The sequence below is a fragment of the Tripterygium wilfordii genome, chromosome 13 (genome assembly GCF_013401445.1).
Source record: "Tripterygium wilfordii isolate XIE 37 chromosome 13, ASM1340144v1, whole genome shotgun sequence".
Taxonomy (NCBI): domain Eukaryota; kingdom Viridiplantae; phylum Streptophyta; class Magnoliopsida; order Celastrales; family Celastraceae; genus Tripterygium; species Tripterygium wilfordii.
In genome coordinates, this window is record NC_052244.1 from 5,628,950 (window position 1) to 5,650,470 (window position 21,521).

Here is a 21,521-nt window from a genome sequence, read left to right on the forward strand (position 1 = left end):
CATACCCAATGAATGAGTGTCAAATACTATAGAGGTATTTTTAGAATGATTATTACTGATATCTTTATCATTTTTGTTATTTGAAGAGATTTCCATCAACATTTCTCCAAATTATATGAGGTAGACAATTTTTTTATATTTATTGTATTCTTACTTTTCCAAATTCCAACCATCACAAAACCTTGAGTTGGAATCTTAGGCACTCTAGAAGGAGAGTTAGTGGGTGGGTAGTGGATGGAGAAACAAATTAAGATATTTATATATACATAGTCTTGTGGGATGAAATGGTCTCCTCTCACATGTAATGTCACAAAAAATAAGTTTCATGTACGCCCAAAGTTTATGAAAATGTAAGTCACTCTTTTGTCTCCATGTGCATCCAACTTCTTCAAACAAATCAACCATATTAATCATATCACATAAGAATATATTCATATATAATATAATTCCAACAATATTAATCATGGAGTTGTTGAATGTATACTTTTCTCTTCATTTTATTGTTTCCTTTTCTTTTTTTCCATCTTTCTTTTCCTGGTAGAGTCCTATACTTCTCTATCTTGGCCGGGTGCTTTTTTGTTTCAATTAGTCTAAAATTTTTAAAATATGGAATTACGTAATCAACAGTTTTATTCCATCACACGCTATTATACATATTGAGATGATGATGTTTGTGTGTGTGTTTTTTTTATGGCTAAAATACAATTGGACTTTGGCTCATGTAATTCATCTTTTTTGTCCTTTTGGTTTCATATTAAAAATGTAAATAGCTACGCTAAGGATAATTGACTGGAATCATTTCTAACAAAGCAATAAAGGTTTTATAAACGTGGAGTCTGTATTTGACACGGGGTGTTTGTAGATTTCTCTTCTTATTCATTTTAATTATAGTCTTCATGGTGATCATGGTGGTCTTCATCCCCTGCTCCTCTGACACTTTCTTGACATGTTCTGTCATAGGAAAATGTGGGAGACGGTCTTCTGAATCAAAGTCCTTCATAACCGAACTCCTTCATGGTAATGGACATCATGATGAGAATTTCAAGTCGTGCTCATTCTTGAAGGTGGATGTGGGAGTACTGGAAACCTGCATCTTACTCCATTCTCGTGAATTGTAGACCTTGTGTTTGTGATTAATGGAAAATGGCTAATAGTTGCCATATTATCAATGCTCTTGTATGTTGAACGTGGGAAGACTTCTTCTTCTTCAAAGTATAGGACGATCGTGACTCTAGTCTCTGATTGTCGTGCAGTTGCTGGGAACGTGTTTTGAGACATTTTAGGAACGTGCATGCAACAAACTCTGAATCTCCTGAACTTCCTCTACGATTTTTCTGCTAAAATATTAGTTTTCATCTAATATATTATTTTAAAATATGATAAAACAGTGAATGCTATAAATCCCTTGATTGTAGCATGTCGAACATCATTCTTTAGACATCCCTGATTTCTAGTATTTGCCTCCTAAATTTCAGCTCACTTAACCCCATATTTCCTTAGAAAATGAACAAACATTAATCTTAAATCTCATTGCCCTTGTCACGTGTCCATTGGTTATTAGTTGATAGTTGCCAATTGTAGGTCCAACACTGCCACATAACAGCAGATGACTGGAGGTCATTTTCGGTACAAACAGTTGGATAGTGATATATTGATGATCCACATTATATATATTAATATCATTTTAACTCCACAGTTATTTAATTCTAATTTTCCTTTAGTTTTTAAGCCGGAAGAGGACTTGCATAAAAAAACAACCAAAAAAAACATTGATTTGCAATGTTGACTTAAGAGATGAAGATATGCAAAGCCAACAAGCCATTGTGGCTCTCTTTAAAGCTTAAAACTCCTGGAGGAAAAATATAATGATAATGACATTTCATCCGAATTTCAATTAAATTTGTCAATAATTGAAAATAGTTTGTCTTACTTGTTGCCCATATTAGACTATGCTCCACGTGGTATGACCAATACCAATTATACGTCATCAACCAGGGTAGATAAGAAATGGTGACTCATCTTTTGTTAGAAAGGGGGCCAAAATAACCACTACTTTTCTTTGTCATCTAGGTTTTTCATAGTACGTATACCATGGGTTTTTATTTAACGTTTGAGACACAATCATGAATACTATGGGCAGGACCGGCCCTAACATCTTTTGTGCCCAAAGCGGCATGATAAATGATGTCCTATTAAAAAAAATGATACCCTTGATCTTTGGTGCCCGTGGACTTAGTCCAAATTTAAAACAAAAGAGCACGTGGGGGTTTCAAGAAGACACCTCTGAAATTATTTTTTGACTATATCTATGTCGTTTATTAATATCCAGTCCATTATTTATAACTTGATCTGCAATACTAAAAACATTTTAATTAAATTATATACATTATTTTATATTACTAAAAAATAATTTTAGATCTAATTATTATTTTTTTGAAGAGATTTTAAATTTGATTTTGATTTGGGAAGTAATCTCTTGTTGTGCAATTAATTAAATCTAATTATTATTTGTTTGAATAAATTCTAAATCTGATTATTGATTTTCTCTCTTATTGGCAACTAAACCATTTATGTGCAATTAATTGGCCCTTTGTGTGTAATTAATTGGTTGGTAAGTATAAAAAGAAAGAGCACAAAATACTCGAAATTGGGTTCCATGTAGACAAAACAAATAATGAAATCACTAAGCTAACAACTTTTTTTTATTATATGTGTGAATTGAACTAATATATATATATATAAGTTTTCTAAAATAATTTGGTGACCCTTGGACTTTGAGCTGGCCTGATGCCCAAAGCCCTAACTTTGAGTGATTTGGGCTTAGGCCGACCCTGACTATGGGTAAAAAATGCAATAGCACCATATCTATTAGAATGTACTATAGGTTTTTTATTAAACATTTCAGACACAATCATATTGTATTTAGATTTATATGGCAAGGCTTGGTGATATCCCTCGTCCCAAACGCACCAAACAATTACAGAACTTTTGACCCATGATAATGGCTCAAAAAAATTTACTTATTGTGGGTACTGTTACTCTATCAAGTATAAAAATGTCTTCTCACATGTTTTATTTATTTAATTTTTGCACCTTAAGTTTGTGCATAACCTAGTCTGGTATCAAGTGCCCTAAAGGCACAATATAAGAATTTCCTAACGAGTGTCTCAAGAAGGGAAAGTGTAGCCCTAAACACTAAGCCAGAATTTTTTTTTACATAAACACTTAGCCGGGTTTGACAATACATCCTGAATCCTAATGAAATAAATAATTTAGTATCTAATAATTTTCCTTTTTTGTTAACAAATATATGTTGTTGAAAATTGATGATATGTTGGAGAAAATTGATGATATGGAGTTCAATTGCACTTCGTTTGAGGCGCGTAAACTATCCTTAAAGGTAGATTCTACCTTTCGGAGAAAGAACTCAGTGAAATAGGCTGTAGTGGCTACTTCCCAGGATACAACAGACCTTCTTAGTCTCTATGCACTCAAAGACTAGGGTAAAACAGGAACAAGAAAACTCTATTTTAATAACTCAAATTTCTCAAATCTTTCAACATAGTGTTCTTGTGTCAATGTTAATCCACTATCATCTTTTATGATCTGAGCACTCAAAATAACATTACCTTCACCCATATCCTTCATATCAAATTTAATTTAGAAATTAGGAAACCTTTTCTATCAAGTACTACATCAAGATTTGTACAGAAAATAAGCATGTCATCCACATATAAACTAATAATCACACAATCATTACCAATAATTTTTGTATAAAAGCATTTATCAACTCCAATAGAGAAAAAAATCATCAGATCATATACTTTATAATTAACAAAGTCTTGTGTTGTTTTGTAGGTTAAACAATCAAGAAGAAAAAGAGATCATAGATGAGAAGAAGAAGAAGAAGAAGAACACGAGAGAGGAGAAATCCTTGAATCGATTTTCGTAATTCAAAAGGTAAAAACAACAACTGCTCTTTGAGCCAATAAAGAAAACAGAGACTGTACCACAACTGATGGTTTGGATCTGCTGTGTCTAGTGATGGCATTGTTCCATCAATAAAACCAACTTTGTTCCTGGATTCTAGAGCATTTAGGAAATTGCCACTCCAAGTATGGTAGTTGGTTTCGGTTAACTCAAGTGAAATGAGTTTTGTGACTGAAAAATCATTTGGTAATAGGTTATAGGGGTTGAGAAAAGGGTTAACAGGTTGAGACTGAACTGGCATAACAGGTTGGGTTTGTGGAATGGTAGATGGTGTGGGTAGTAGGGGTGGTGCAAATGTGGGGTTTGGCATTAAAGAAGTTGAATGATGAAGATTAGGGGTAGGAGGTGTTATGCCAGTATGATTAATATTACTTGCTGTTGAAGTTTGAAGATTGCTAAGCATAGCTGCAAGTTGCTCTGTAGAAATACCAGAAAGATTTCCTGTTGTGCTAGGAGTTACTGCTGGTGCAGCCATTTGAGTGGAGAAAGCTTGAGTATTTCTCAAGAAATTAGCTACCTGAGATAATATATTTGAAGTCATGCCAGCCTCATGAGCAGCTGGTGGTGGTGGAGGTGGTGGTGGTGATGGTGGTGGTGGTGGTGGTGGTGGAGGATCGAAAAAACGCTTTGATACCATGATATACTTTGTAATTAACAAAGTTTTGTGTTGTTTTGCAGGTTAAACAATCAAGAAGAAAAAGAGATCATAGATGAGAAGAAGAAGAAGAAGAAGAACACGAGAGAGGAGAAATCCTTGAATCAATTTTCGTAATTCAAAAAGTAAAAACAACAACGGCTCTTTGAGCCAATAAAGAAAACAGAGAGAGACTGTAGAGTACAGAAGCTGTGATAAGACAGAAAGTGTATTTGTAAAAGTATTGGGCCTAAGACAATAAAACAATATAATGAGCCCAACAATAAGAAATAAACCATAAGCCCAATATAATGAAGATTGCCTATCAGAGATAAGCCCATTAGCTATAGACAAGAGAAAGGGAAGCTTCGTGAAGAAACTTCAGAGAACGTGATCGTCGGCAAGACCATTATTGAAGTAGCGGAAATTCTATCATCAGACATTAAAATTTTATCAAAATTTTCAAACCATTGTTTTAGAATTGAACTTGTTTCAAACCATACAAGAATTTCATCAATTTATAAACTTTATTTTATTGTTCAGTTTCTACACATCCTTCAAGTTGAGTCATATAAATTTCTTCTTCTAAATCGCCATTTAGAAAAGATGTCTTAACATTCATTTAGTGAATAACAATTTAATCAATTTCATTTTTGATAGCTTCTCCATAAGTGTCCATCACAAGAAGAAATAACATCATTATAAGTTAAAAAGGATTATTGACAACCAAATAAGTATAAAAATCATTTTCAAAATACGATTCGTTTCTTGGCCATTTACTCCTTCTCAACTCATCATTTAAGTTTTCTGAAATTATATTTTCAGTCAGGGCATACAAAATTTTTTCAGATTTCAAAGGAAAAATATTCTCAAAAAAATACAACATTTTTTGTTTCTACAATAGTATTACAGCAAAGTACATCACTTTTAATCATACGAAATCTATATGCAGCACTATGTTCAACATAACCAATAAACATCAATAAGATGTTTTTGACCTTATTTTTCTTTTTTTCGAATCAAGCAACAATACTTTAGCTAGACACCCTTAAACTCTTAAATATTTCAAGTTAGAAGGATACCTGCTCCATAATTCGTAAGGTGTCTTGTTATTTTTCTTGTAAGATATCCTATTTTATATATGACGGATAGATAAAATTGCTTCACCCACAAGTTATGAGGTGCATTAGAGCTAACTAGCATGGAATTCATCATTTCTTTTAGTGTCTTATTTTTTCTTTCTACTACTCCATTTGATTCAGGCGAAAAAGGAGGTATAATTTCATGAATTATTCCTAGTTTTTTACAATAATCATTAAATAATACATTCACCAACTCTATCTGATCTAACTCTTTTGATCTTTTTGTTTAATTGATTTTGTACTTCTGCTTTGTATAGTAAGAACATATTAAATGCCTCATCCTTATTTCTAAGTAAATATACCCTTGTATATCTTGTAAAATCATCAATAAATGTTACATAATATTTTTTTTACCACCTCTAGTCATTGTTTGTTTTAAATCTCCTAGATCAATATGTATTAAGTCCAATACTTCTTATTGTCTTTTTACAAAAAAATATGTTTTCTTAGTAATTTTGGTTTCAGCACAAATATTACATTTATTCATACTTGCATTACAATTCCAGAAATAAAACCAAAAGTATTCATTTTCTTTATCCTTGACTAACATGTCCTAGCCTATCATGTCACAAGTCAAAAATATCAAGCATATAAGCAGAATAAGTACTAGCATTTGCATTAATAACTTTAGTAATATTGAGTATAAAGAGACCCCAATTATAATAACCCCCCTTGCCCATAAAGACATTACTTTTGTCGTAACAATCTTGTCAGATTCAAATGACACCTTAACCCCAACTTTTTTCAATAGAGCCATTGAAATAAGATTTGCTCTTATATTTGGAACATGAAGCACATCATTCAAGGCTAAAGTTTTTGCCTGAAGCATGTTTGAGAAGAACCTTTTCTTTTCCAAGAACCTGTGTAGTTCTTTAGTCTCCCATATAACACATTTTTTCTCTTTCCGCTACAGTGGTGTAGGAGGCAAAAATATTTTTGTTTGCACAAATATGCTTGGTAGCACCAGAGTCTACAACCCATTCTTTCATGTTGGCTTGAGAAACGACCGCAACAATTATATCATCTATTTCAATCAAGTTTATATTTGATTTAGTAGGATTGTCATTTCTCATTCTCTTTCTGCATTGTGATGCGTGGTGCCCGGTTTGCCACAAACAAAACAATAACCTTTCTTTTTGAAATTGGAGTTGTGGGCTTTAGGTTTTTAATCAGGTTTGTAGTTTTTATTGCCATACGTCTTGAAGTTGCTATGATGAGGAGACTTATTTTGCACTATGTTAGCTTTTGAAGTGAAATCCTTTGCCTTAGCAACTTCAATATTTTTTACGTTCATGTATTCAATAATGATATGCACAATTAGATCTTCAAGTGATAATTGTTTACTGTTGGCACCAAAAATATGTTAGGCCTAATAGGCTTAGAACATGTGTAAGGCCCATTGTGCTACCTATTATAATTTGGATTGTTATGGCCCATAAGCCCATATTATTGAGGAAGAGAAACTCAACTGTAGTAACTGTCCAGGTGGAGTTATGCTGGAAGTAGCCCATGTAAAGTGGAGGAGGTTATGGCAATTACCACAAGGTGGACCAGGTGGTAGCCTATGAGAGATTTAAGGGAAAACTGACATGAAGAGGTGGTAGTGGTTTCAAACTGATAGAAAATGACACAAATGAGGGGTTAACTGCAGTAGGATTATGGTTCATGGGAGAGAATTTCCTGCAAGACAGGAGGTATAAAAGATGGTAGACAGACAGATGAAAAACACACAAACAATCAGTCAAACAGACAACAAAAACTTAAGCCCAAAGGCACTTTCAATCTTCCTAGCATTTCAATTACTTTTCCAAATCCTTGTCAATTTCGAGCAAATATGATGTTGTTCATTCCAAATTCTCTTGTATTTATTTCTTGTCAAGTTTCAATGCTAACCATCGTTGTGTAAATTGTTCTTGGTGTCTAGTTAGTCTTCTTCATTTCAATCTCAACAAAGCGCACTTCAGTGGAGTTGGGAAACCTAGAACTATTGAGGTCCCAAGATAGTTCATTCAATTGTCTAGATAGAAGTCTTATTTACATTTGGTGCATTTCATTTCATTAGTGTAGGAAACTATAATCCTTGGCACACTTGCAAATCATCATCATCTTAGGCCACTTTTTGGTGACAACACTTACGCTTGTGCTTGAGTTGTTGTTTGCAGTCATTCCAGGATTTTGGTAGTTTCTCAACAAGAATTCCAACCTTAAACTCTTCTAGCAATTCAATATTCTCAGCTTTCAAGTCTTCAATAAGCTTGTGGTACTCATTGATTTGTGTTTTGATATCCTTTTCATCAATCATTTGGCATTTATAATAGTTGCTGATTGTGAACTTTTGTTGGCCAACATCTTCAGCAGTATATTTCTTGATCATAGACTCCCATATTTGTTTTGCTTCCTTGTAAGGACATTAGATATCAAAGAGATTGTTAGATAAAGTACTCAATACGACGTGCCTACATACCTTGTTTGCATAAACCCATGCTTCAAATATTTTTGAGTCACTGGCTCTTTCTTGAGGTTTCAAATCAGAGAGAGTATGAGCCATTCCTTGAACATCAAGGATAGAGAAAATTCTTTCTTGCCATCTTTTGAAATTGTTGCCACTAAACACTTCAATCTTTGATGTGTCAGGAAATGGTTTGGCATATGAAACATTTTGAATAACTGGAACAGGAGGTACTTGTGGTGCATCATGCACTGTACGCGCAGTATCTTTGACAACATTGGTTTGAGGAGGAACTCCATCATCTGAAGCCATTTCTACCTTTAAGTTTGTTGGAGAAAATTGATGATATGGAGTTCAATTGCAATTTGTCTAAGGCGTGCAAGATGTCCTTAAAGGTAGATTCCACCTCTCGGAAAAAGAACTCAGTACAACAGGTTGTAGTGGCTACCACCCAGGATACAACAAACCTTTTTAGTTTATGTGCACCAAAGACAAAGGTAAAACAGGAACAACAAAACTCTATGTTAATAACCCATATATCTCAAATAATGGAGAGAAATGATAGAGAAAAGGTAAAGAAGTGATATGTTCTCTATGTTTCTCCCGTATGTATATATACTTGATATTGTGGAGAAAGTAGAAGGAAAAATCAGACAAAATTTTAATAGTGGAAAAACAAAAACGTGGTGTGATGTGATATACCACCTAAATCATTAAATTTAAATTGTAGACTATAGGACTTAAAACAAATTGCGGGATCCGAAGATCCCATTATGATACCCGATTACATGATGAAGCATAGAGAGCTAGAGAGGATGATTAGGTTTACGTGGTTGGATGTTCCACTTACCCTTTTCAGGGTTGACCCAATAACCATCTTAAATTGGGCCTTCGGTGCTTATGAAAATGGACCCGATCCATTACAAAAGGGCATGAAAGTGATTGGATATTGGTTCATCATGGTCATTTTGATTTCAAGCGCGTCTTCGCCGTCGGCCGCCCCGGTGGTTCGCCTCTCTTATTCCGTCGCGGTCTCTCTTTCTTTTACAGCTGTTCAAGGAGTGGAGGTGAAATATTTTCTGTTTGTTTCATGGTCTTCTGTCGGCGTAAAAAAATTGTACTTGGATATTCTAGGTTTCTATTATTCCTTGCTTTGCTCATCCGTTGGAACTGTGTAGCATCCTATTTAGCGTAATTTCTTGATGAGGTTCTGCGCTGGTGGTTCTATAATGTTGTGTGTGCAAACTGACAACGTTAAAGAGCCAAGCTAATTGGGTTGCTATTAAGATTTCATGGAATATGATTTTATCTGGGGAAATTTTTAGTTACATAAATAATGTTGTGGAAGATTTGCATCATAATCATATATCTGATTATCTTTGAGTGTAGCCTATGTGAATTTGAACAGCTTAATGTGAGAGAGACAATGATTCTGCAACGTAGCCGCTCTTGTTTGTGTAAAGACTACAATTTTTTTTTTCTAGATTCCATTTGAAATAGTTTGATTTGAATCCTTTGAAATTAATTTGTTTCTTTATCTCTTGTTTTTCCGGTAAATTCTAGATGATTGGCAATTTGTTGCCAGCCTGCTTTTCTACTACTCGAGAGGAAAATGATATACAAACACCAAAGTTTCAAGAGTTTCTGTGAAGCATTTTTTCTCAATTATTGTATTAGTTCTTCCTCCTTTGAATAATGTGTTACAGAATTTCCTTAGAAAGTGAGTGACCTTACAGTTTAACATGTGACAAAAGCTTATGGCCTTTGGCAGGACACAAGGAACACTAATGCCGATGAGAATTTGAGAACATGTTATTGCTTTTATGTATATTTTTACATCTGCAACATGATTTAGGCTATTTTTTAAGGTGGCCTCAAAGTGGTTTTCATTCATACAATCGTCTGCATAGTTTTTTGCTTCAGAATCAGATGATTCATTCCTGATACAACATTAGCATTTGTAGACATCCACAAATACTTAAATCAGATATCTGATATTTCTCAATCCTTAATGATTTTCTGTAGTGAAACTGTTAATAGTTCCATACATTTTGTAGAGTTGTTTTTGGGGTATGAGGGCATTGAACTATTTGTTGTGTCATTTCAAATCCAGTATGACTTGTTATATTAATCCAATTAAAAATAAATTTAAAAATTTTTGGTTCTAACTTCTAAGTAGTTCATACATACAAGTTAAATTGTGGAGAACATTATGGTTTGTTTTTGTGTTACAGTTTTTATGGTTTAGGCCAGAAAATACTGTGCTGGGTTCAAAACATATTTGATTTACATTTTTTTTTTGCAAGTTTAAGCTTTAGTTTACATTTTTTTTAGGGTGACTTTTCTTATTTGGGCTAGGAAATTATATGCTAGGTTGAAGCACATTTTTTCCTACAATATTGATAAAGATGATAATTTATTTTCTTGGTTCCATGGGTTCCCTTTATTGGAACCATGTTTCTATTTATTTTTGTTTCGAATTGGTCATCAGCACTCTTACCTTGGAAACTCATACGGTTACCTCAGGAGGACTTATCCACACCTATGAATGATATAAATACTACTGTTGCATGAGTATAGGTTTAGTGGGTGACATTTTTTAGTTCTGTACATGCTTCTAGGTTGATTATGAGTGGCTTTCTTGGTAAAATTGAGAATGATAGCTTTGAAATGCTCAGTCACTTGTTCATGTCAGTCAAAATTCATAATATGCCTCACTTAGAATTGTTGCATCATAAGGAAAGAAAAAAGAGAAAGAGCTTAGATTTATAGCTACTGCAATAATAGGCAGCTGTATCAGGTGATGTAACATCTTAAGAGATTGAATCCCCTTCAAAAATTTGTATTCTACTAAGTCTTTCAGCCTTGACTATTTTTTTCAGGTTTGACTGCTGCTTTTATAGGAATCTACTGCATTCATTGCATCTCAATTTTTTTCTATTGGGGGTGTGATTTGTGCCACTGCTGCTAAATATTATGTTAAGTTACCAAATAGGATATATTGGTTGGCTGCTATAATGAAGGAAATATGTGCTTACGTCATGCTATTATTCCTTTCCAATTCTTTTAAGGTGCATCGAAGTAGCAGAAGGATAATAGCTTTACTACCCGAATAGGTAATGGTGGAAGTGTGGTGGTCCCTGTTGGGTGCCGCTATCCCGGCTGTTATTGCCGGGCAAGCTATTAGAATAAAGAGGAAGCATGCTGAAGAGCAGAGAATTAAGAGTGCGAGAGGACGGGAGAAGAGTTCTGATGAAATTTTCGTTTGTGAGAGGGTCTGCACATCAAAGAGAATGTTGAAAAAGGTGGGTGCATTTTCAAAGGACCCGATCCCAGATACTTGTGTTACTGTTTGTGGTGTATCTGAACTTGATGCATGCTCAGATTCCTGTGCTCGCACTGTTTGTGTTAATCAGCATCAAGTGCCCAACTGGAACGATATATGTCTCCGGAGATGTCAGAGTGAATGTCTTAAACTCTCTGCCCTTCGTTCTGCTTAGTGCATTGTCTTTCCCCTGTCAGGTTTGGATATTGTAGAACATGGTTTCTTGACATAATTACAGTTAATCCAGTCCTTGATACTGTTTCATTCAATGGGATTGTATGCTGTTAGTGCTGATTGTTGCAGGATATGATTGAGTAAAGGAAATGCATTCTTCCTTCCATTCTCTTTCCTTCTCTTCCTTTTCTTTCCATTCTCTTCTCTTCCCCAAATCCCTCAATACAAATACACTTTTAGCCAAAAACTGGCTTCCATTTTTGGGTAATCCATCGGAATTTTTTTTTCCTTTTTTGGGTTAGTGTATAGATGAGCTTCCATTATGAAAATGAACAGAGTGTCAAACGGCCCAACAGAATTTCAGAATAATGCACCTAATTCAATTTATTAATTATAGAATGAGATGTGGTAACATGTGAACAAAAAAAATATTAGTTAAAGATGGTAAGTTAGGTGTTTCTCTTAGTGCATGTACGTGAGATTTAGCAGATTTCAACATTCATTTTGGTGCGATTCGACGTTATTTCAATATTGAGTGTCGACTCAAGACTTAATCAAACCATATAATTTATGAGTATTACATGTGACTCGTAAATTCTTTCGGGTGGGGTCGAATGGATTATGCTTTCGGGGTTCCCTCGTCACATAAAACAAAATTGTGAACATGTGAATCACGCGTATGGCAGAACACTGGAGACAGCAGCAGGAGCACGTGGAGACAAGCTTTTGATGGATCGTACCTAAACACATGTACATATCTATATACATACATACATGCATGTTATTGTTTGGTATGGACAGTCCATTGTATGCAAACTTGCATGTGCGATTTATAGTGACAGTCAAGTCAATTCCAACGGATTAAATTGCAGAATAGTATGAAATAATTACTCCTTTAAACGCGTGGTGGATTAGGAATTATTATTTCTATAATTATCAAAACAAAGCATTTAGTGTATATTTTTCCATGGAAATTAAATCTATAGCATTCATATTATGATGGCAAATTTACCTAATTAGAGTAAGATAGATATTCACTCTCCTAGTCTCTTCTCTTGGTGAATTCAATTTATTCATTTATTGTGCTCCAAGTCCATTGAATTGAGGCACTTATCAAGAAGCCAAGCCAATGCAGAGAAGCAAGTCAAAGAAATAAACCTAATAAACATACACTGCTATGTGTCTTTGACCCAAAATGGAAGTGTGATTTTTCCAGGAGCGGCTGCGACTTGTTGTGTGACTGATAAAATGAAGAAAAACCAAAGGGTGGGTGGGCAGTTTCGGTATTGAACTTTGAAGAATCGTATCAAATCAAAAATCAAAAATCAAAATATGAAAAAAAAGGGAAAAACATTTAAATGCTTCCTCTCCTTGCCTTTACTAGGCATGAAGAAATCGTATATTTAATGCATAGTAATATATAATTGTCAATGCCTCCCAAACTCTTCACCAAACACTCTACTTGGGCATAAAGTGTGTGATATCTTTGCAGTTGCACCTGTGATTCTCTCTCTCTCTCTCTTTCAGAGTAAAATGGAGCCTCACAACAGCAACAAAGGCGAAGACAATATGAAGAAATCATCGTATGAAGAAGGATATAGCGGCGTACCTATTCATAGCCAGGTCATGAAGATCAAGCAAGAGTTCGAGATAATACGGCCTCCGTTGCTGCTGCAGCCAGGGTGGTATAGAGGTGACATTACCCGGCAGAGGTCGCGTTCCCCGCTGGGTTTATCCGAAAGACCCATCTCAGTTGGCAATTAGCTAGAAGAAACAAAATCATCAAAGAATTATCTGATGCGGTGATGGTGTTGCAGGTCCCTTTGTTTTGGGTTTCCAATGCTTTCTAATCCTACTTGCCGTGTTTTCTTAAACTTATCAGTGCAGTTGTACATATATAGGATAAGGAAGAAAGACCTGCTCTTTCAGAAATCTCTCTCTCTCTCACTACACATAAAAAAGATGTTAGATGTCACTAACAGGCAGCAGTTGAAAAAAACACATGTAAAAGTTAAGGTGTTTGTGCTAATTGCTAAACCCAACCTTTCTACCAATCCATGAGGTTTTACCCAAGATATATGGCAACAGAGTATCTTTATCTATGTCAATCCTCACCCTGAGGACTTCATATAGCATATTAGTGTGTTCTTGTCATAACAGTAAAAAGCATTCAAGCTTCTTCATATACTGTCTTGCGAGAAGGAGATTACACATTTCCACAACGCCCATAAGCACCACTTAATCATCCTCGATTTTGCCTACGACCATAGTCATCTCAATTGAAGCATCACTTCTAAAAGGATATTGACATGAATCCAAATGGTGAAGTTCATTTCATTGAGATATCATAGAGTGGATCACATAATATTAGTCTACATGCTTTCCCTTCATCAGTGCCTAACAAGACTTCTTTTTTTCTGAACTAGCACACAAGCTCCTCCGCAATACACATAAATATATGCATGTCAATCAGTAAGCATTGACTTTTACACTTTACACAGGAAAATAAGCTTACATGTAGTTTTTTACTTTTTACTGCTTTGCTCGATAATGAGCAAGAGAGCTAATTGACCAAATATGACAGCTTGGAAATAAAATATCCGATATGAACTGGCATATTACTTGACAGAGAACCATCATCCACCAGTACAATGAAATAAATTTTAAAATAAAATTTCATCAAAATCAAAGATGGAATAAAGCAGGGTAACTAGGCGAAGGCAACATACAAGACAAGATTGTTGATGCCTAACAAGCCATGGCACATCTCTCATTAAAAATCAGCTTTGGTTGGTGACCTCTTCCTTTGACAACAGTAACTTCACCCTCCTACCGACATCACTCATTACATCCATAATCACAGATTTCTTCAAAACTCTGAATTGGATGGCCAACTCGGTTGAGGCTGAAACACCCCGTTTCAGCAGAGATTCATCTTCCATCACTTTGGTTGGGAAGTGTTCCAGTGCAATCAGACAAATGGCGCCAATGGTGCGTAAAGCAGCAACTTCATTTGCAATCCCAAGAGGAGCTTCAGCAGATAAAGATGTAAGAGAGTTTATATCATGCTTCTGCACCGTTTCTGCATCACTCGCAAACAGTACCCTCAAGGCTGCCAGTAAGCGTCCCTCCACCAATTCTGGACCTCCTAACCTTACCTTTTATGGAAGCAAAAAATGTTGGATAAGTCAAAATTGATGGCAAACCCTAATAAAGTTTTTTTGTCAAAAAAAAGGCCCGTGATTTTATTCAAATTAAGGGTACAATGAGATAATAAGATCATGTTTTATGCCTCAATTCCAAGTGCCGAGAGATGAGAAGTAACCCAATTAAGTTCGCTATATTTTACAGTGAAAGAAGATTTACGAATTTTCCCTCTATTTTGCTAAAAAGTATTTTGCAACTAAGAGTTAAAGGATAGCTCATAAAGAGGTAGAGCATGAACCTTTAGATTAGGGGCTTCTCCGTCCAAATTCAGCTGGGATAAAATCTGTTGTTGCCATGGAGCTGGTGAAGAGAAGTTAGGTAAAGATATCCCCGTGGCTACGCTGGCAGCATCCAAAAGAGCTCCATCATATTTAAGCTCAATGCAGTCATAAGGGTTTAAAGGTATAACAAACCCATAATCCAGTAGGAAAAGATCATTGCTCAAGCAGCCATAATTAAGTTGGAAAAATTCATTTTTTTTGATTGAGTTTTTTGCCACAACCTGGTTTGGAAGAAAGAGAGAGCAAATTTAGCAGAAAGGATGGCGAATAGTAATTGTCTAAACAGAATATAAGGATTAAACGAATGGAAAAGCTTGCCTTTATTAGCATGTTTGTGTTCCCTGCATCATGTTCTTGAACAATGCGTGCATTTGGATTGAAGCTGTGGTTGCACATATCAATGAGAGGAAGCATCATGGGAACATCAATGCGGATTCCATTTGGAAGCTTTTCTCCATGTAAACGAAAAGCCCTAGATGAGACTGCAGTCATTGCCCATCCAAGGGAGGATGCATCTATATCTTGGCCACCAAAAGGATGATCCTTTGGTTTCAGATTTTCAAGAACATGTTTGACAGACTTCTCAAAGTTCAGAAGAAACCGACATCTTTTGTTTACCTGGTACAGAAAAGAGTCGCTATTACCTTCAAAGCTAAGCAGCCATGGGCCATTGCACCACAAATGACCAGGGCCTGATGTAGTTTTTGAACTACCGATGTAGAATTTGTTTAGGATTGAGCAACCAAAACCCTAACCCAAAATTAAACCCAAAATTTAAGAACCCTAGGACAGGAATTCACAATTCCCAGGTCTGAAACTGGAACAAAATTCTTGAATTTTTTTGAATCAAACAAAAAGTACCCTGAATCTCTCAGGTAGAGTTGGATAAACTCGCCTTCCCCTCTCAGCCTCTCACCGAGTGTGTTTAAGGAATCTCTCCTATAACAAATTTGTATAAAACTCTCATTATTATTTATTCTTGACTTGCATCCATATATATAGACTCCTAGTAATCCTAATTACATAAGAAACTTCCTTCAAATAAAACTAGGATCCCTAAAAGTAAACTAATATGACTCCAATTATAACTAGGACTTGACTTAACAAAATAACCTAATAAAAGACTCTCAAAACAAATAACTATTACTAAATTCGAAATTCCAACATATCTGGAAATTTTGACAATACCCTTGGTATGAAAACTAAAAGAAACTTACTTAAAATTAACCCAATAATAGACTAACTTATAAAAGCCTATATTAATGGTCCTCCTGCATCAGCGCCCTTCTAAGTGATTTCAGAACAAAAGAATCCATGCAAAAATTTCTCACTATTAAACCAAATATTGCAGAAATCAGGTCAATATTAGGAGTTTGTGGGTCCAAGTTTCTCATTTCCCCAAGGATCCCTTGACAGTTTGAAATAACCAACATTCTGACTCGAATGAAAAATTTTCCAAGTAGGTAATGAAATACCTGATGGAGAATAGGAGCATACTGTAAGTTTTTTATATCCTCTCCAGAAAAGAATATTGGCACACTATATGTTTCTGGAAGGTTGCTGATGTAAGGCCACCAAAAGGACTCAACGTTCGCTCTTTCTTGTAGAAGCCTCAAACCAAGCTTCATCGCCCATAGTTCCTCTGCCAAATGCTCCCAAATGTCCAATTTACTCATATTCAAAACTCTAAACAACCGAATTAACAAAACTAGGAGTTACAAAGTGTACTGAGTAAAAAACTACTTGATATCATACCTTAAACGGAAGCAGTGTTTCACATTAGTAGAATATTGATACATCATATAAGACTTCCAAATAAATCAAACCACCACATAAATACACATCATCTTCTGAAGAACACCAAGTAACTACAGTAATTTACAGTTATCTGCTAGCAAAGTTAGTAACAAAAACTATATACAACTGTAGCAGCATGAACTGATAATTCATCAAAAGAAAAATGAACACAAGCAAATGAAAATACTAAATCCCCATTTGCTGCAGCAGTAATTTGGGGGAACAACAGACTAATACCAAGTCTAGAAGCAAAAGTAAACAGACTGCAAAGCAATTATGAGGAAAGGATTCGTTTCATGTCATCTGCCATGTTGTTCAAAGATGAACAAACACATTATCTCTTCTCTCATCACCAGAACATTACATAACAGTTCAATCCGAAGTTAAACTTTTATTGATCTAGTCTGGACCTCTGTTTCAAAAGCATCAGGAATTCAGGATACTCGCATCGCAACAGAATGGTGAATATTAACATTTTTTTAGTTAGCGGGTGCATCTTTAAACTGACTAAAGAACAGAAGATAAGACTATTCTAATATAAGATAACAATGCTTTGCAAAATGCAGATAGTAAAACTATGTGCAGATATCAACATACAATGAATATACGCAAGAACATAGCCTGTAATTCGGAGACCAAAAATTAACAGCAAAGCAACCAATAATGTTTGCGTGAGCTTAAATCTGGAACTATGTTCTTGTACAATCTCTTCGAAGTGAAAAGCATCCAAGTCACATGGACACAAGCAGAAGAAGAAGAGATAATAAAAGCAAGAACCATATGTTCCCAACCCTCAACATTTAGAAGTACTAAACCTTCCTGAGTGGAAAGTGGAAACTACTATTTAATTTATACACCAAATGTGGGAGCTTCTGTTATAAAAACTTACTTTAGTTCAAGTAGAAATTGATCAGCCTTTCAGATGATTGAATATAAGATGCACAAAATTCTTTCACACCTCAATCTATGAAACTACACTCAAGGCATCATCACATTTTCTTGAACCATGAACAAGGCACCCCATATGCTCGCAATCATGTCCAGCAACAATGGACTTCATTAACAGTACCCAGACTATCATGGATACAACTGAACCATCGTAGTACTAGTTCCAAAGAGCAGCTAATAAACCATAATTATTCATTGGACTAAAAATTTAATTTTAATAAGAAAATAACTAATTCGACATAATGTCCCAGCTCCAAATGAAATGGACAAAGAAAGAAGCACATGAAAATTCACAAAAAAGAACGTAAAGAAAGTCGTAAAATCACAAGCAACTTTCACTCTGTCGATGTGCCTAAAGCACATTCAAGCAACCCATTTACACAAGCTCTAAGTCAAAATAGATTCATTAATAATAACTATTTATTAAAATTCCGAAGCAGAAGGAAATAACTGTAAATAAACCAAGAGAACCCATACCAGGAACTTGGCGGGCTAAGTTAACCAGAACAGAATCAGCTCCGTCACTATCATCCGATAAGAATTTCAAGGGAATGTGATTAGGGAGGACAATAAGTTCCGAACCGTATGGGATACCTTGAGAGGCAACCAAGCCAAGACCGTTGGGACCATCTTGTGATATCTCGACCGCCTCGTGCACGAACCCGCCTTCGCGCCTGACCCACTTGATAAGGTCCGGTGGGTGAGGCACCAGGCGCGCAGGATAAGAGGCTGCGGCAGAGGCGGCGCACGTTAGAGGGCGGCACCGAGTCAGAGAGGCCATCATCGCCATCTTGGAAGCAGCCATGGCTTGATTGTTGATGATGCCGAGAGATTGGAGTCTCTAACTCTCTATTTCTTTTTTTCTTTTATCTTTTTTTGCAAACTAAAAAAGGAAAACTTTGCCTTAACGGTGTCGTTTTTTTCCTAAGCTTCTCCGTTCTCTTCTAAAACCCTTAAAACTTGAATGGTTGGGTCTCTTCCGTTCCACGAAAAAACCCTAGCTCTCGCTTCCTCTCTTTTCTACTGGACATCAACGAAAATGGTTCTTACTCTGTAACCATTCGTCATTAACTCTCCGTTGATTTCGTTGATTGATTGTATAATGTGGATTGATTTGTTTCGCAGACAGTGGAAGGAGTGAACCCGAAAGCCTACCCACTCGCAGGTGCGCAGCTCACAATAACAATCATGGATCTTGTCCAACAAGCCGCTAACTACAAGCAGCTCAAGAAAGGCGCCAATGAAGGTATATTTTCAGTTGCATATAAATCCACTTTTTTTTTTCTTTTTTTTGGTGTGTGTGCTTGTGCCTCAAAATTTGTGGGTGTGCTTTCTGATTTGATTTTGTTTTTGGATGTTTTTGTGTCCAGCTACGAAGACCCTCAATAGAGGCATCTCTGAGTTTGTGGTGATGGCTGCTGACGCCGAGCCACTTGAGATTCTCCTCCATCTTCCTTTGCTCGCCGAGGATAAGGTAATAGATACTTCTCATATGTTTGTGAGATCACTTGTTTCTATGTTAACATGAACATAGAAATACAGGATTTAGCTCATTTTTCTTGTTGATGATGGTTTTGAATTCATGATTTGCAATGTAAATGTTGGTTATAGTGTTATCCGGAACAGTACAAGCTTGAAGTTTCTCTAATGTTGATATAGGAATGCTCTGAATTATCAAGTGTTAAGAAGAGGGTGATCTTATGAAGCCAAATCTTATATTTTGTGCTTCCAATTTCATTCATTGCAACTCATGTTACATTAAATTCATAACCACTGAATATGCTTGTTTCTTTTTTGATGAATATGCTTGTTTCTTTTATCGAAAAAGAATATGCTTGTTTCTCTAACAACTTGACAAGTTTATGTGGACGCGTTACATTGGGGAGAGGAGATTAGGTTAATTCATACCTGGAATCTTAAAGTTGTAATATAATATGCATCTTGCCTATAGTTCCTCTTAGAATGTTTTGTTAAGAATAAGCCTTTACATTATCTTTTGAAGACCTTTTTTTTTCCAGAAAAAACAATCTAAGTTTTTTATTTTTCAGGCTGCTACAAGAAACATAACATTTCGGTCTAATTGCAACAACCAATAATTGTATTCCATAATTCAATTTGGGTTTTTTTTTAGCTGCTGTCTTGTTTTGCTTCCTCCTATTTTCATATGGTGTCTTAGGAGTTTCATAACCATAAAACCTTTTATTTGGCAGAACGTGCCTTATGTATTCGTTCCTTCAAAGCAAGCACTTGGTCGCGCATGTGGAGTCACAAGACCTGTCATTGCGTGTTCGGTTACATCTAATGAGGGTAGCCAATTGAAATCCCAAATACAACAGCTCAAGGTATTAGCTAGCTTTCTATATTATTGATTTCGATTTCATGTTCTTGAGTTTGAATCCCCTTCTCTTTGGTCTGATGCAGGAAGCCATCGAAAAGCTTTTAATCTAAGTTTATGAATGCACGCGAATGTGATCAGTGTAGTTGTTGCTCTTTGGAGGCTTGATGAAGCTGTGCTTCAAGAGGTCGAAGCTTTGAGTTTCAACCTCTAAATTCATAGAATTGAATTAGTCTGTAGCTTGTTTAACGCGTGCAACTGCTTATTAATTGCTGTTTTTAGATAGTTTCAATTGTATTTTCTTCTGACATTTGCTGATTACGTGAGTTAGTTCATGGTTTTTCTGAAATTATGGTGGGTTTTTTCCCCAAAATTAGTGAAATGTGTTTCTATGCAACTTATCGGAGTAAGACACAGTGTGTATGCATTTTGTCTATTGAGAAAAGCTATCTAATCAACATCACATTTGCCAACCTGATTCGATTTGGCCGTGCAAACCAATATTCCTGTTTTTGAGGGTCGCAGGAAGAATTCCTGGACTAACCCAAAAAGTTAGGGTTAATTAGGAATAGGTTGCTCAAATCAAACTTTTATTCCAATAAATCTATCCTATTTTTTTTCAACCCATAAAATGGAAAATATCTAACTTTTATTCCAATAAATCTATTCTATTTTTTTTTCAACTCACAAAGTGGAAAATATTTATTTCATTAAGGGCAAAATATTTACAACTTCTTTTTTATTGGTCATACTATTATCAATTATTATTTTACTTCTAAATTTTAACAATCGCATATTTCTTTGATATCAGTTTGTTTGGACAGTTATAACTTACACGTTAGAACTCTGATTGAGAACATGTTTTCCGCGTTGGAAAAAAGATTCAATGACCCACATAATTGTATTTAATACATTTTTCTAGATTCGAACATTTTAAAGCTCACATTGAGGCTCAAAATTTGTGCGTCGAAATTGTGTTTCTGACATTAGTGTGGTCGAACTATCATAACTCACTTGTTTGAGTTTTGATTTGGATGATTTTGATGGCATTTAAAAGAAGACTCGAAGACCCATGAATTTGTGTCTAATATTCATTTGGAGATTCAAGCATTTTAGGAGTCAAATCGAGATTCAAAGTTTATAAAGCGGAACTATAATTCTGACATCATTGTGTTCGACGTTAGTGTGTTTTGACAGCCATAACTCGCACATTTGAACTCTTGTTTATCTTGAACTTTT

General features: G+C 35.4%; 3 protein-coding genes across 4 annotated transcripts; 2 read left to right on the plus strand and 1 right to left on the minus strand.

Annotated features, from left to right (window-relative positions):
* Positions 1-8,966: 8,966 nt before the first annotated feature.
* Positions 8,967-11,880, plus strand: LOC120011912 (uncharacterized protein At5g64816). 2 transcript variants are annotated; one of them, XM_038863083.1, is made up of 2 exons: positions 8,967-9,282; positions 9,779-11,090. In XM_038863083.1, the coding sequence occupies exons 1-2, from the start codon at positions 8,989-8,991 to the stop codon at positions 9,863-9,865; spliced, it is 381 nt and encodes a 126-aa protein (XP_038719011.1). In that variant the 5' UTR covers positions 8,967-8,988; the 3' UTR covers positions 9,866-11,090. The 2 variants fall into 2 exon arrangements, with proteins under 2 accessions (XP_038719011.1, XP_038719010.1); XM_038863082.1 differs by lacking the exon at positions 9,779-11,090 and adding an exon at positions 11,287-11,880 and having other exon boundaries at positions 9,047-9,282.
* A 2,422-nt stretch (positions 11,881-14,302) lies between these two features.
* Positions 14,303-18,858, minus strand: LOC120013604 (actin-histidine N-methyltransferase). The gene is made up of 5 exons (XM_038865471.1): positions 18,425-18,858; positions 16,678-16,844; positions 15,521-15,820; positions 15,160-15,423; positions 14,303-14,872 (listed from the first exon to the last, which is right to left on the minus strand). Exons 1-5 carry the CDS (start codon positions 18,750-18,752, stop codon positions 14,495-14,497), a joined length of 1,437 nt encoding a protein of 478 aa, XP_038721399.1. The 5' UTR covers positions 18,753-18,858; the 3' UTR covers positions 14,303-14,494.
* LOC120013605 (NHP2-like protein 1) lies at positions 18,834-20,664 on the plus strand. Its single transcript, XM_038865472.1, has 5 exons — positions 18,834-18,989; positions 19,073-19,193; positions 19,318-19,421; positions 20,158-20,289; positions 20,369-20,664. Exons 1-5 carry the CDS (start codon positions 18,912-18,914, stop codon positions 20,393-20,395), a joined length of 462 nt encoding a protein of 153 aa, XP_038721400.1. The 5' UTR covers positions 18,834-18,911; the 3' UTR covers positions 20,396-20,664.
* The last annotated feature ends 857 nt before the right edge of the window (positions 20,665-21,521 follow it).